The sequence below is a fragment of the Lonchura striata genome, chromosome 4 (assembly GCF_050655825.1).
Source record: "Lonchura striata isolate lonStrDom1 chromosome 4, ASM5065582v1, whole genome shotgun sequence".
NCBI classification, from domain to species: Eukaryota; Metazoa; Chordata; class Aves; order Passeriformes; family Estrildidae; genus Lonchura; species Lonchura striata.
This window is the reverse complement of record NC_140706.1, coordinates 2,508,655-2,524,731: the sequence shown is the minus strand read 5'-3', so window position 1 is coordinate 2,524,731 and position 16,077 is coordinate 2,508,655. Positions and strand designations below refer to the sequence as shown.

Below are 16,077 nucleotides of genomic sequence, written 5' to 3'. Positions count from 1 at the left end.
CTGATCGTTAGAATCGACTCCCAAAAAATCAGCAACTGCTCTTCAACAGCAGCAGCATCAGGCATTTCAGTCCTCAAAGAGTTTTCTTTTAAACAGTTTAACCATTTGTGCTAATATTTGTCACTAGGTTAAATTTTTAAGTCCTTTCACCAAAACCGTTATTTTCCTTTAAAAAAAAAAGTGGGGGTGCAACCCCTGACATCCATTTATTTGGGGAATAAATGGTGTCATCTGCAAGGCACTACTACATTTAAAGGATACCATTGTCACAGTTTCACTATTTCGGTATTTTTCTTTTTTTTTTCTTTTTTTTCCTGTTCTGGTTGAAAGTCACAGTTCAAAAATAAATGCTAAAAATTGAGGTAATCAATTTCTTTCAATACCAAAATACATGAATTGAGCCAGTAGCAGTCTGGTGAAAGGTCTTTGTAATACACAGCTATGACCATAGAGCACATGCAGCACAGGACAGGAGGGTTCTAGGCCATTGTTCCAAGCTCTTCTGCTCCAGTTTTTAAGCAACAGCTCAATTTGCACACTCACCCCCCAATTATTTCCTTTTTTTTTTGTTCACAGGGCTTGGAACTCCAGCTGGATCAAGCCCCATCCACATTGATTTGAGAGCTGCACAAATTGGAGTTCTTAAAAAGAGTTCAGCAGAGCAAAAATCAGCTACAGCATCTTCATCTATTTTCAATCAATTGCACTTAAATCTACTCTGTATCCACGAGTTGAGACAAAGCCTCCACCATGTGCCTGCCGTCCCAACCACTGGAATTTCTTCCCACATCACATCCCACTACTCTAAAAATATGGCTTTGCAGGTGAGAGAACTGGGACTGGAACAGCTGGGTTTACACGGAGTTAATTGGCAAAGCAATTCCAATTGGAGCTCAGTTTCCTAATGCCCCTTTATATTGCAGCGCTAACCACCAGAATTTTGGGATTCCTAAAAATTCTGGGCTGTGAAATAATTTCATGCAACCAACTGGATTGAGTTGTAAACCCCTGGCAGCCCCCCCTCCCCCCAAACCCACTGCTAGCTACCTTTGCTCTACAGGCACTACAGGATATTAAGACTAAAATTTAGCCATGCATAGATAAAACTCACGAGCTTTATCAGGATGCTCCACACTTGTGATCCAGGGAATACCCCAGGAAAGCCTAAAAACACAAACTAATTGCTGGCTTTTACTGGCCTCTAACAGGATACAAGTAGTTTTTATATAAAGTCTCGTGGTGTGCAAAAAAAAAACAAAACAAAAAAAAAAATTAAAGTCTTTAATTCAGACAGCTTTCTAAATCTAGGAGGAAAGCAAGGAATGAAACCTTATCAATATTTTTATCCCAGCCTGCAGCACCTGGAATTCTACCTCTGCACTGTGGAACACTCATAGGACAGGCACCCAGCAATGAAGACCAAAACTACCTAAAATGTGCTTCAGGATACTGAAATTTCAGTTATTTCATATTCCAAAGGTAAAAAATACATCTCTTTAGCAAAGCGGAAACTCTAATTTAGCCTCAGGTTTGATGGCAGGGGTTAAATCTCATTTTCCTGCTTCGAGATGAGGCTGTGCAGATACATTTGAAGTATTTTAAGTGTCCTGCAAGAGATTTTTCATTCCATTTCTTGCTGTATCACAAACATCTGGTCAGAAAGAAAAGCTGCAGTTGCAGTAAAAGATTGAGCTGTCCCTAAGGCAAAGGAATATGAAAATAAAAAATTCCTGCTGGGCTGCTCTCACCTAAATTCTGAACACATGCATGCTACAATAATCTGCTTATTCAAATAAACTCCAATAATTACCTGTAAGTAGCTGCTAAGGTACTTTATAATCCTTCAGGCAGGGATTTATAAAGCCTCCTTTAAAATGATACTGAATTAAGTCAGGACAGGCTGCCAGCATTCCTGTTCTATCACTTAGGAACTATAAAAATTCTGTTGCAAGTACTTAAAAAGTTGATTTCTCACCAGCACAGTGAAATGTTACGGTGTGCAAACTCTTCTGGAAACTCCACAAACAAGTTCCTGCCTCTTTCAAGTAACTCCCTTTGCTATTTTTTACCTTTGGAAATCACTCATCTTCATGAAAAGAAATTCTTCAGTTGAAGAATCTCCCCCTTGCCTTGCCTGGTTTTTAGGACTGCAATAGGAATCCTCCAGGGATAATCTAAGCAAGGTGCACATTGCAGCCAGCCAGGAAATATTTTCCAGAATCCCAATGAGAGGACTGGGAAGAAATTAAGATTTCTCCACTGATTTCACCCTGAAATGTATAAATAGCTTTTCTTTAAAGCCAGAATTTCAAGTGCAGACTCAAACTGTGCTGAGGTTTTGAGATGGACTGTGCCCTGGCAAAGGTGGGGGTGGCAGTGTTCCCTCGTCCCTCTCTTTGGGAACACCCTGACAGCTCTGGGATTAGGAATTTATTCGAGTTGTTCCCACTGTTTCCAGAATTTTCACTTTGGGATTGCCCTAACAGCTCTGAAATTAAGGACTCTAGAAAGTGTTCCCCCATTTCTCATTTTGGGAACACACCAACAGCTGTGGGATCAGGGACCCAATTCTGAGTTTTTCCCACTGTTCCCCCATTTCTCGCTTTGGTAACATCCCAAAAACTGTTCATTAGGGACTCTTCTGAGTTGTTCCCACTGTTCCCCCATTTCTCACTTTGGGAACACAGCAGCAACTGTGGGATTAAGGACCCAGTTTGGAGTTTTTCCCATTGTTCCCCCATTTCTCACTTTGGGAACACACCAACAGCTGTGGAATTAGGTGCCCATCTGAGATTTTCCCATTCCCCCATTTCTTGCTTTAGGAACTTCTGAAAGATGTGGGATCAGGGACTCAGTTCTGAGTTCTTCCCATTGTTCCCCCATTTCTGGCTTTGGGAACACCCTGACAGCTCTGGGATTAGGGACACGTCTGAGTTTTCCCCACTGTTCCCCCATTTCTCACTTTGGGAACACACCAACAGCTGTGGGATTAGAGACCCAATTTTGAGTTTTCCTCACTGTTCCCCCATTTCTCGCTTTGGGAACATCCTAACAGCTCTGGGATTAGGGATTCTTCAGGTTTTCCCACTGTTCCCCCATTTCTCATTTTGGGAACATCCTAACAATTGTGGGATTACATGCTCATTTGAGCTTTTCCCATTCCCCCATTTCTCGCTTTGGGAATGCCCTGACAGCTCTGGATTTAGGGACTTAATTCTGAGTTCTTCCCACTGTTCCCCATTTCTCACTTTGGGAACATCCTAACAGCTGCAGATGCAGGGATTCTAAATTTTTTCATCTTTCTCCCATTTCTTGCTTTGGGAACACACCAACAACTCTGGAATTAGGGATTCAATTCTGATTTTTTTCCCCACTGTTCCCCCATTTCTCGCTTTAGGAACATCCCAGTAGCTGTGGATTAGATTAGAGCTTTTCCCTCTGTTCCCCCATTTCTCACTTTGGCAATACATCAACAGCTGTGGGATTAGGGACTCTGAGGAAGTGTTCCCCCATTTCTCGCTTTGGGAACACAGCAGCAGCTCTGGAATCAGGGACCCAATTCTGAGTTTTCCCCATTGTTCCCCCATTTCTCACTTTGGGAACACACCAACAGCTGTGAGATTAGGTGCCCATCTGAGCTTTTCCCATTCCCCCATTTCTTGCCTTGGGAACTCTCTGAAAGATGTGGGATCAGGGACTCATTTCTGAGTTCTTCCCATTGTTCCCCCATTTCTGGCTTTGGGAACACCCTGACAGCTCTGGGATTAGGGACACTTCTGAGTTTTTCCCACTGTTTCCACATTTTTCACCTTGGGAACACCCCAGCATCTGAGGGATTAGGGACACAGTTCTGAGTTTTTCCCATTGTTCCCCCATTTCTCGTTTTGGGAACACACCAAAAGATGTGGGATTAGGGACTCAGATCTGAGTTTTCCTCATTTTTCCCCCATTTCTCACTTTGGGAACATCCCAACAACTGTTCATTAGGGACTCTTCTGAGTTTTTCCCATTGTTCCCCCATTTCTCACTTTGGGAACATCCTGACAGCTGCGGGATTAAGGACTCAATTCTGAGTTTTTCCCATTGTTCCCCCATTTCTCACTTTGGGAACACAAAAACAGCTCTGGGATTAGGGACCCAATTTTGAGTTTCCCTCACTGTTCCCCAGTTTCTCGCTTTGGGAACATCCCAACAACTGTTCATTGGGGATTCTTCTGAGTTTTTCCATTGTTCCCCCATTTCTCGCTTTGGGAACATCTGACAACTGTGGGATTAGGGACTCTTCTGAGCTTTCCCCACTGTTTCCACATTTTTCACTTTGGGAATGCCCCAGCAGCTGTGGGATTAGGGACTCTGTTCTGAGTTTTTCCCATTGTTCCCCTATTTCTCATTTTGGGAACACACCAAGAGCTGTGGGATTAGGGACTCAATTCGGAGTTTTCCCCACTGTTCCCCCATTTCTCGCTTTGGGAACATCCCAACAGCTGCTGATTAGGGGCCCAATTCTGAGTTTTTCCCATTGTTCCCCCATTTCTCGCTTTGGGAACATCCCACCAACAGCTGTGGGATTAGGGACTCAATTTTTTTAATTATTCCCCCATTTTTTGCTTTGGGAACAGCCAAACAGTTCTGGGATTGGGGACTCTTCCGAGTCTGTTCCCCCATTTCTCGCTTTGGGAACATCCCAATCCCACATCCTGAATTCCCCCACTGACCATCGATGCTCCTGTGCAACGATTCCCAAGGGACACCCAGGCATTGTTTGATATCTGCACCATGGCCCAATTCCACAATTACATTCTGACCTTTTTAGGAAATAAATCCAGTTTTGCTTCTTGTCTCTTCCTCCTTCTTCTTTTTCCCACGTTTCCACCACAAGCCAGAGATTCCAGGTGATGCTTTGTACAGTCTGGAATTAAGGTGAAGTGGAAGCAATCCTGACAGTACAAACAGCTAAGCAGTTACCACGTTAAATGCCAACCTTAGGGGAACAATCCCTTAGTTTGGGAAGGAGTGCTAAAAACAGACATTTCACTCAATTTCTCATGAGGCAGAAGGACAAAAATAGCATTTTTGGTTCCTGACACAAGGACAGGAACGCTCAGGATCCACGTGCTTAAATCTTCTGCTCAAAGAGGTCGTGGTACTCCTGCTCCTCCAGCTCCCTGTTGTACTTCTCAATTTCCCTGTTGGCTTCTTCCAAGTAATCATTCATGAACTGGTCCATTACTGGTTGGGAAAGGTGAAGGAAGAACATTTGTGCAAATGGAATTTAGTAGAGAAGAACATCCAGGTTTGAAGGAAGTGCCAGTTCTGGGACACTCAGTGAAAGCAGAAATTCAATATATTACTTTCTAGAAGTTCTACAGTCAGAGCTCCCCCAGCTCAGCATTCCCAAGGAACAAAGGAGCTGCACAAGGGATATTTCCCAGACAGGAGGAAGATCTATGGGAAGTAGGAAGTAGGGAAGTAGTAGCAGGATTAGATGGGATGGTAGGAAAAAATTCTTCCCTGGGAGGGTGGTGAGGCCCTGGCACAAGCTGCCCAAAGAGGTTTTGGATTCCTCATCCCTGGAAGGGGCTGGAACAAGATCAGCTTCAAGGTCCTTTCCAACCCAAACAATTCTGGAACTCTCTGAACACATTTCCAGCTATTCTGCTGAAACACAAGTGTAAAACTCTGCCCAAAATTCAAATCCCCCAGAAAGGGTTAACCAGGCCTGCAGCTTTCCCTGCCAAACACCAAGGGGGAGGTGGAGGGAAGAATCCTGGAATGGTTTGGGTTGGAAGGAGCTTAAAAAGTAGGGCAGGGACACCTCCCACTATCCCAGAGTGCTCCAAGCCCCATCCAACCTGGCCTTGGACATTTCCAGGGATCCTGGGGCATCCATAATTTTCCAGTGAATACTGAAATTCAAGTTTGCTGTTGGGTTTTATGCCTTACAGACAGAAATCTGCTTGTTTAACATTTTTAAGCTGTCTCCAGAAAATAACTCTGTTTTTTTACCAAGTTTGGAGAAATTAAGGTACAAAGTAAACTGGAATATAAAACCAATTAGGAAGTTGGTGACCAAAGACAGAAGCAAAAGGAAGGTATGAAAATGAGAGAATCACAGAATCATTAAGGCTGGAAAAGACCTTTGAGATCATCAAGTGCAGCTGTTAACCCAGCACAGCCATGACCACCACTGACCCTGTCCCCAGGTGGGGACCAAGGCCAAGAGGAATACCCTGGAACCTTGGCAAGGAATTCCAGGGTAATACTAAGGACAAAAATATGATTGTTTTCACTTGAGTGTGTGCACACATGCAATTACATTCATTTGGAAGTTTTATCAGTCGTGCCCAGGCATTCAGTGCTATTACAGCACTATTTGGTTTGAAAAATATTTCTCTGACAAGCTGTGGTCGATAAATTATTCCCTGCATGAGCTCATGGGCAGTTTGGGGTTTGTTTTGTTGGTCCTATTCTGTTTCTGAGATCTTATCTTTCAAAAAAGGTTTTAAAACTAAGCTTTAGCTGGCAAGGAACTGGTTCTTTACCATATCTGCTTTGGCACTTAACATTTCAGAGCTGCACAGCTCACTGCCTACCTAAAACCTTCCCCAAAACCCTCAATTTTAAAGGATACATGGATGATAATCCATTTTGTCACCAAAAAAATTCACAAATTGAGTCCCATTGTAAAAATAACCAGCTGGAAGCGGATCCAAGTGGCGTTTCACCTGCAGCAGGAAATAATTTAAATTAAACACCTGTAGGGACAGTCCTTGCAAACTCAAACAGATAAAAGAAAATGGAAGGGCCATTACAGCAACCAAAGATGGCAAATTTCACACCCTCTTCTGCTTTCCAGAGTGAATTTGGAGCTCTGAGATCAGATTTCTATCTCAAATCCCTCCTGGACAGCTCCATAAGTGCTGTAATAATTTAGCGCTCAGCACATTTGTTGTGGCAGGTGCTTTGTCATCCAGATGGATATTTAAGGGAAATCAGCCAAAAGAAGGGTTTGTAAATTATTGCTGTTACTCACGTGGATGTTTTTGATTTCCTGAAGGGTTAACATTCCTCTGGTTTTCAGGGCTTTCCTCTGAGGTTTCTGTATAAAGAAGGAGATTCCAGTTATGTGACTACAGAATGGCAGTGTGATATCACAGCTTAGTTAGTTAAAAAAATCAATTAAAAAAAAAAAAAAAAGGCAAAACCAAACCACCAAATAGAATAATGTATTTTAAAAAATTCATTTTTAAAATTATTCAGTTATATGAAGGCATTCACAACTGTGTTCTGAAAACAAAAATAAATATTTACTGATCTTACAGAAACACTCAGAAATTAAAAATTCTGTCAAGTGTTTTAGACAAGACAATTTAAATACAGCTTTCCTGTAAGAAAGCTGGCACAGGAACAGAAAAACAACTTCATTTTGAGCCTGAGAAATTCTGTAATCCCTTTCTTTCCTGCAGCATGTGGTAACTCTTAGAGCTATCTGAAACCCTCAATTAGCCATGACTGTACAAAAAGTGTTTATAGTCTTGAATTGCTCAAAGAGGAAACACTTCACACTTGAGATAAGCATTTAAGTTCCAAGTTTTCATAAAATTTAAGTAGTATTCCACAAAGAGCTTTCTTACATGGCAAAGCATTTGTCTCCATATTTTAACCCTGTGCTAAGTACAGAGCATGAGATAATCAGCACAGAAAATGGATTAATTCCCTGTATTAACACAGGGGACCAGAAGATGAGAACCTGAACATCTCAGAAACTCAAAAACCTCAGAAATCTCAGAAGTTTAGCAACTGCTCCAGCCACAGTCTGCAGGAAACACTTTTCCCTTCCTACACAAATTTTTGGAGGGAGATGTTGTGCAAATCCTAATCCATATAGAAGTAACATGGAGTATTTTTTAACTTAGAAATGTTCCGAAAAGTTGCCCAGAGAAGATGTGCCTGCCCCTGGATCCCTGGAAGTGTCCAAGGCCAGGCTGAGCAGGGTTTGGAATAATCTGGGAGAGTGGAAGATGTCCCTGCCCATGGCAGGGGGGTGGAACTGGATGGGATTTAAGGTCCCTTCCAACCCAAACCATTGCAGGATTTTATGGATCCGTGATTCAATCAGCTGTGGCAGTCCCTCTGTGCTAACTCTGCTTTCTGAGCTTCCTACAACAGCCACATTCCCTGCTCCTTACTCCTTATTGCATGGATCCATCAGCCATGCAGAAATACACTAATTAAAGATGACAAAATGAACAGGACTCTACCCTCCATTTCAGTGGATTACTTCCAAGGAGGTTTAATTTAGTGTATCAAAACAAATTTTCAGCTTTGCCAGCATTCAGGTACTGGAAGAAGATTTATTTCATAGCACACTTCAGCCCTTGGCAATCACAGCTCAGCTAAATCATCTTGTGTTTATCCTGGACATAATCCATTTGCTCAAGCATTCAAGAGCAAATCAATCCATGAATAAGCTGTAGCAAGCACTAAAACAATACAGAGATTACAACATACATTTGTAAACTCTTAGTCCCCTTCCTGAAATCCATTTGAACCCTAGAATGTCAATACCTTGGTAGGAAAAAAAAAAAAAAAAAAAAAGAGATTAATTAAGAAACCTAAATGTTTCACTGAGGCAACTCGGATATTTCCTTTGCTTGTTAAGAAATGCCAAGCACTGAACAAAAGGAAACCTGCCCACAAACCTGTTTTGCAGTTTCTCTGAGCCAATCTTTGATATCCTCTTCCTTCAGGGAGCAGCCAATGAACACAAGGAAATATTCCTGTTGACTGCTGCAGTCTCTGGGATCATTTCTGGAATCAGGAGGAGTTGGCCCCTCAGAAACAGGCACCAGGCTTAGGGAATTTGCTGCTGTGTTGTGACAGACTTCAATGACTTTATCAGCATCTAACAAGGAGAAGACAGAAGGAAGGGTCTCATAATTGCTAATCTAATCTAACATCAACACTGGTGCAGACAGAATCCAGGACAGAAATACTTTTTTAAACACCCATAACATGCAGTGTGATCACAACACCTCAGCAGTAATTTGCCCTTACCTGAAAACTTCACTTTGCCCATGATGTGATAAATGTTTCCAGAAAATGGACTTGGCTTGAGCAACGACTTAATTGCTGTTTGAAACAGAAGACAAACAGATTATCTCAACTTCTTTTTCTTCTCCTTGGTGGAGGCTTCTGGTAAAACCTGTGCAACTGATCTCTAATCCACATCCCAGTAGCTTCCAAAGGAAAAGCTGCCATGTCCCCTTGGATTACGACTATGTAACATTTATTTTCTCATTCTTTGCCATGAAGTTTGGGAAATAAGGTGTGTTTGGCATAAGGAACTCCCACAGTGTGTGTGGGAGGTAAAATCCACCTCTTTAATACTACTTGGCTAAGGAGAAAAGAAGTAGTTTAAGAAATATCTACTCTGGAGCAGAGCCTCTTTTCTAGTAGCTGCAAAGAATTATTTGGCATAAAAAGTAGAAGCTGATGGTCACTTATAAAACTGTATTTCAACACTACCAAATACAATGAGACATAAAATAAAAAGCAAACACAGGAAGTTGTCTCAGTCCTAGAAACCAAAAATTCAATTAGATTTTCATCTGAACAAAAATCATGGGACAATTTTCCAGAGCAGACACTAAGGAACAGAATTTACTGTACTTTTAGGAAGGAAAGCTGAGTTTTCAATTAAAACTTAACTTCAGCAGTGATTAAATCACTGTGCTACGTCAGTGCCTTCCTTCCCCTCTATCCCTCAGCATCCCAAACTTGGATTTCAATCAAGTCAGGCAAAGTTCATTGGTACCTTTGCATTTGGCCACAAATCGTGTTTTCTCCAGAGGGCGACTGAACCACACACAGATCTGAACCATGGGAGGGAACACGGGCCCAGCTCCATATTTACCCTCATACCTGGAGACAAAAACAAACACCTTCAACAGACAGAAACCACAGGAGCTTCTGCTTCTCATCCAGCAAACAACATCTGTTTTTTCACCACAGATGAGCCTTGCTCAGAGGAAGGAAAATACAGAGATTTTTCCTCCATGAAAATGTGCTGCCAACAGCATTATGTTGGTCAAAGCACTCAGGAGTCCTTTTTATGGAGTCATGAAATGGTTTGAGTCAGAATGGACCTTAAAAATCATCTCATTGCCCACCCCTGCCATGGGCAGGGACACCTTCCACTAGTCCAGGTTCCTCCAAGCCCTGCTGCTCCAGCCTGGCCTTGGACATTTCCAGGGATCCAGGGGCAGCCACAGTTTCTCTGGGCAGATGTGCCAGGGCTCAGCACCTGTGCCAGGCTCTTCAGAGTTTCTCCCACTGTTTCCCCATTTCTCAGTTTGGGAACACACCAGGAGCTGTGGGATCACAGACTCTGAGAAAGTGTTCCCTCTTTTCTTCTTTAGATTTAGATTAAATGTTAGGGAAAATTCTTCCCTCTTCTCTTCAGATGTGCCAGGGTTCAGCACCTGTGCCAGGGGCTCTTCAGAGTTTCTCCCACTGTTTCCCCATTTCTCAGTTTGGGAACACACCAGGAGCTGTGGGATCAAAGACTCTGAGAAAGTGTTCCTCCAGGGAACACTTTCTCAGAGGAAAGGGAAAAATTTTCCCTAACATCCAATCTAAATCTCTTCTTTTAGCTTAAAACCCTTCTCCCTTGTCCTGTCACCATCTACACATGTAAAAATTCATTCTACTCCTTTTTTATAAGCCCTCTTTAGGTACTGCAAGGCTGCAGTAAAATCTCCCTGGATGCTTTTGATGCTCTTCCTTCTGCTCCTTCTTTCTCTTCCACACTACCCAGATCCAATTCTTGCATACTGTCATCAAACAGATTAACAGCTGCCCAAAAGTTTGAAATATTTTCTTTTCCTGCTCTCTGCCTTTGGCTCCATGCAATCCACAAGCAGCTCTGATGATATTAATTCAATATCTTCATCCCAAGCCTTGTGCTTCACTCCAACAGCTTTATTTGGCTACTCGCATCCAATTCAGAACCAAATTTATTAATAAAGAGATACAGAGGACTGCAAGGTATGATAAATAAATGATGTTTCCAAGCACAGAGCTTGGTCAGCCAGGAGTTACGATGGCTGACAGCTACAGATTTCTGCCAAAAAGGTGCAGCAGAGAGAATTGCAACAAGATGTGTGAAGAACCCTGAGCCAGGAGAAATCTCCCTCGGTGTTCAGTGGAAAGTTTGGTGCCACGTGGGTTTGTGCCTCAGCTGTGCCAAGGCTGTCACTGAGGTTCCTGGGTTTTGTGAATAATTGCTCTGCTAATGGCCAGACTGACAGAGCAAGTTCATTCCAGTAATGCTGAATAGCTGTCAGGATGAAATTACTCCACTCATTATTGACCTCACCCATCCCAATCCTTCCCAGTTTATTCCCACAGGGTTCTTGCCTATTCTTCTGGAAAGCAACAGTAATCTTGCCATTGATTTAAGTGGTGTCCAAAAAGGAGTTTTTCCCCCCATAAAAGGGCAGCAATCTTTTATCCACTAAGAATAATCATCAACTCTCTTAAAGATGATTTACAAAGCTGCTGTCTGTTCCAAATGAGTAGTCTTAGGGAAAAAAAAATATAAATTAAGTTAGTGAAACATTTTAATCTTCAAGTTAATTAGAAAAATAGCTTTAATACTTCTCAGTCTAGATACTTGCCAGCCAGGGTACATTAAATATCGAGCTCTCATCATCTGAGGATTTGAAAAACTGCTTTCTGAGAGAATTAGTTCAATATCCTCGTTCCTGTAAAGAGATAAAAATGAAGATTTTTCATTTTCTAGGTTAAATAAAATGGCCACTATCTACTTACCTAAAACATTATGTGCTAGTGACAGTAAAATTAAGAGCACTTTTCCTTTAGTATGGCAGTAACAGTAACATAAATCACACTCTGCAAACAAAACACATTTCCTAATCCCTGTATTTATATGCCCATAAACGTAAAGGGAAAATCCCTTTTGCACGAGAAGCAATTAAGCAAAATCTGCATTTCCTTCCTATAAATCACCAGAGTACAAACATGAGAACAGAAGTTTCTGAGTGCTCGTGGCCCATGTGCCAAAAGTGATAAATCCTGATGAAAGTTACCTCGTTACAATCCCATTTTCTGCCAGGATGAAGGAAACTCCAGGATTTGCTGCTCGGATCAGGCTCTGCAGCTGCACGACGAGTGGGTGCCTCTGCTCTGTGGCATGACTTGTGAAAACCACGTTACTCACCAGTCCTGTGGAAGGAAATCAGGATAAATTACACAGCTCAGCCATGTAAACAGTGACTAATAAATCATTCAGTGATATTCCAACCATTCTTCTCTTATTTTTCCTTCCCTCTCACTGCATTCTTTCATTAAAGACAAAAAATCCACTACAACAAAAAGAAACAAGCACAGGATCTTTCATCTAACTGAATCATTTAGACTCAATCCATAGAATTAATTAATTAAAATAACAAATCCATACAAGAATCAATTTGAGCAGGAGTAGTTTAAAAAAAAAGGAACACTAAGGTGTAAAGTCTCTTGGCAAATTCAACATGCAGTAAGAGACTAAACAGCTAAAAATCAGTATTTTGGACACTCAGTTCCCACTCCCAAAAACGAGAGAAGGGTTTAGGGTTGTTTTTTTTTTCTTTAAAGACTCCAAAAGGTTATTCAGACAGCAAGGCTGAATCCATGAAGCATCAAAAAGATAACAGAAAACCATCCAGTTAATTTCACTTATAGGTCCCTGCTTTCCAGTTATCCATGATTTGACTTTCAGCCCAGTTCCTCAAAGAAACTGCAGTGTCAACACTTGGTGCCTCCCTAGGATGTCTGTATGGTCCTGAATGTGTGAGGGATGGAGAGGAAATGGAAATGGCCTCAAGTTGTGCCAGGGGAGGTTTACAGGAGATATTAGGAAATATTTCTTCATGGCAAGGGTTGTAAAACCCTGGCAGAGCTGCCCAGGGCAGTGGTGGAGTCCCCATCCCTGAAGTGTTCAAGGAACACCTGGATGTGGCTCTTGAAGGGGCAAAGGGGAACTGGGCAGTGGTGCTGGCTTGATGACTGGATTTGATGCTCTTAGAGGTCTTTTCCTACCTAAACAATTCTGTAATTTTATAATAAATGCTATTTCTTTGCTCAAGATGTGCAGCCATGCTCTGACACTTTCCTGTGACTACAAGTGGAGTAGAAAGAAGAACAGAAAATCTCCAATATCCACAAACAACTGAGCCAGGATGCATTTCCTCTGCACCCAAGGATTTAAAGCAAAGATGTAACAACTGATCACACCTGATCTGCTGTCTGCAGTAGTTCCTGGTCTTTACACAAGTCTTAAATCACATTAATCCATGCAAAGGCTGCATTACACACAAATATTTCTGGGGCAGTTGCACTGCACCACAGACTCCCAGTCACTGTTCTCTGAATCATTGACCCTTCCAAGCCAGAACTTTACTAACAGCACAAATCTCCATCACTCTATTTCTCTTTACTTTTAACCTTGCACAGAAGTTTCCACTCCAATTCCAGGAACATCCATGTCTTCTCCAATACACACTTGCTCTTGGAGGAGGGGGAAAAGGGAAGGAGAACAGCGAGCACCCTTTGAAATTTAAGCCACATGCAGGCTTGCAATTGATATATCAAGTTTTGGGATATTAATCATGAAAATAGGATTAAAATGTGAATAAGATAGTAATTCTACCCCTGGAATATTCCAGGCCAGGTTGGATGGGGCTTGGAGCAGCCTGGGATGGTGGAAGGGGGTTGGAATGAGATGAGCTTTGAGATCCCTTCCAACCCAAACCATTCTGGGATTCCTGAACCACCCACCACAACCCTGTGGCAGAGCTGCCACTGAGTCCAGGTGACAACTGGCAGCACCATGCCTTGGAGAGAGAGGATCCATAACCGTCAAGGATAAAGTTGGAAAAGCTCTAAGTTAAAAAAAAAAAAAAATATTCAGGGAAAATCAAATCTAGCAAATCACAGAGCTCTGCAGCTCATCTCCTCCTCAGCACCCCTGCTCCTTCTCCATCAATCTCTGCTCCGTGTGTGCCTGGCCCAGGGCACTCCCTGTCACTCCTGACTGGAAACTCCCACAGAGTTTTGGAAGCAGGAGAAGCCTGCTCAGAGCTCTGGCTCTGCTCACACCCAGCCATAAATCCTGGAGGTGTTGGGATCACAGGCACAGTGCATGACCCTGGATTGATGCACAGGGAGTGTAAGCCAAAGAAAAACAACTTCCTGAGCATTGGAAGGTGCCTCCACAGCTTCAGTAATGAACAAATTTAACCTTTTCTATTCAAACTGCCATTGCCATCTCTGTTTCTAAGAGAGGCATTTTGAAGACCACCCAGTTTTGTTTAAATCTTTATTTATACATTCCTCCAAAGAAAAGAACCCTTGCAGCCTGGGGAATAGTGTGTTCAATGGAAGCAGGAAAGGAACAGGAGGGATGGATTAAAAATACATATGCTGTATGAAAATAATGGCTCCTCTTTGCTCCCAAACTTACAATGGGAATATTTAACAATGGTGATGTCTTAATTTGTGTTCTATATGAAATTGTTTCACAAGGGATGCCAGGGTGTCCTTAGACTAGGAAGGTATCATCTTACAGCTTCTGTGCAAGAAATAAAGACAGAAAGACCAAAAAAAAAAAAAAAAAAGAAAGACAAAAGGGAATTACAGTACACAGATGGTGGCAGGAATTTTTGGGTAAGCTTAAGGAAGTATGCACAGGATACTCCTGTTGGTCATTCTGCTCAAGGCTTTTTGAGTTCTCCCCAATCCCCATCTGCCTCTGCCAGTTTTGGGGCTCTCCAAACAGAAATTTTGGAAAATGTCACATTGATAACATGCCCAGGAACCCCTGTGATACACAGAAAGGCAGCAAAAGGCAAACCCAACTCACTCCCCACATTTGGAAGATAGAAGGAAAAAGTACAGATCAAAGTCTAATTAATTCCTGCTTGCCTATGGCTGCACTTGGCTTTTCTTACACCCACAAAGTTCTGTTTTCAAATCTGTACAAAGCCCAGTACAACACTGTTTGAGTTCTAGATACTGAGAATTTTAGACTTTCTGTATTAACAGACTCTAACTCCAAATAAAACACTACATTTGACTGAAGCCATAAAGAAAGCCTCCAAAATTAATTAATAACACTAAAATTACAAGTGTATAGTTTAGTTAAAAGCATATAATATAACAACGTAAAAAACTAAGAGTTTAGGGTTTTAAAATATAGTCATATATATAAAACAAAATAAAAGTTTTAGGACAGAAGCTAGTCCTTCTTCACCTTCTTCTTCAAAAGTTTGACTAGTATTTTGTAATTAGACAGAAAAGTCCACATTGTAGACTTCAAGTAATAAATTATTAAGTTAAAACAATTTAAGTATAATTTCTTAATTAGATAGTTTAACCTTAAAAAACCTTATAATAAAAAATAGCTAACCATTTTGTACCTTATTAGTAAGATACTAAATACAAAACTCACTACCTATAAAACTGTAACAAATTAAAAATTAAACATTTAAATCTAAACACAAAGTATCATCTCAAGTACCTTCGATCCCAACTTCAAGAAAAAAAATATCAAAAAACCAACACAACACAGTCTTGGCCAATTGGTGACACAACAAAACAAACAATATTGGCGTACACAACATCCCAAATCTCACTTCAAAGCGTACCTTTCCTCTTGAATCTTTTACACAAAAATTACCCCTATTTTTGGGAAACAATTTCTTTACAAAGGGATCTCTCAGCCATCTGATGTCACATTCTGTATCACAGAACTGGATGACAACGCTTTGCAACGTGCAGAAATTATTCCCAGCCCCAAGAAACCTCCAGTATTTGTAATTTTTACAGCATTTTGACTGTAAGAAAATCAGCTGCTCTTAATCCTGGGCATTTTGCAGTTTCTCCCTCAACAATGACCAATTCTCACCCAATTCAGTCTGTACAAATTCATTTAAAAAAAAACAAAGCTTTGGGTATTACTTTTATTTACTCTTTCATAACATAATCTGCACACTTAACATCTCTGTAGTAATT

General features: G+C 41.4%; 1 protein-coding gene across 1 annotated transcript in view; it reads right to left on the bottom strand.

Annotated features, from left to right (window-relative positions):
• Window positions 1–255: 255 nt before the first annotated feature.
• The window catches only part of DNAAF9 (dynein axonemal assembly factor 9), a 69,630-nt gene continuing 53,808 nt past the window's right edge, over window positions 256–16,077 (bottom strand). Inside the window, exons 30-37 of the mRNA XM_021526813.3 lie at window positions 12,114–12,249; window positions 11,682–11,768; window positions 9,818–9,924; window positions 9,058–9,132; window positions 8,703–8,905; window positions 7,034–7,099; window positions 6,632–6,725; window positions 256–5,229 (exon numbers count right to left, since the gene is read on the bottom strand). Of these exons, the coding sequence (XP_021382488.3) occupies window positions 5,117–5,229; window positions 6,632–6,725; window positions 7,034–7,099; window positions 8,703–8,905; window positions 9,058–9,132; window positions 9,818–9,924; window positions 11,682–11,768; window positions 12,114–12,249 (881 nt within the window). The 3' untranslated portion in view covers window positions 256–5,116. The remainder of the gene's footprint in view (window positions 5,230–6,631; window positions 6,726–7,033; window positions 7,100–8,702; window positions 8,906–9,057; window positions 9,133–9,817; window positions 9,925–11,681; window positions 11,769–12,113; window positions 12,250–16,077) is intronic.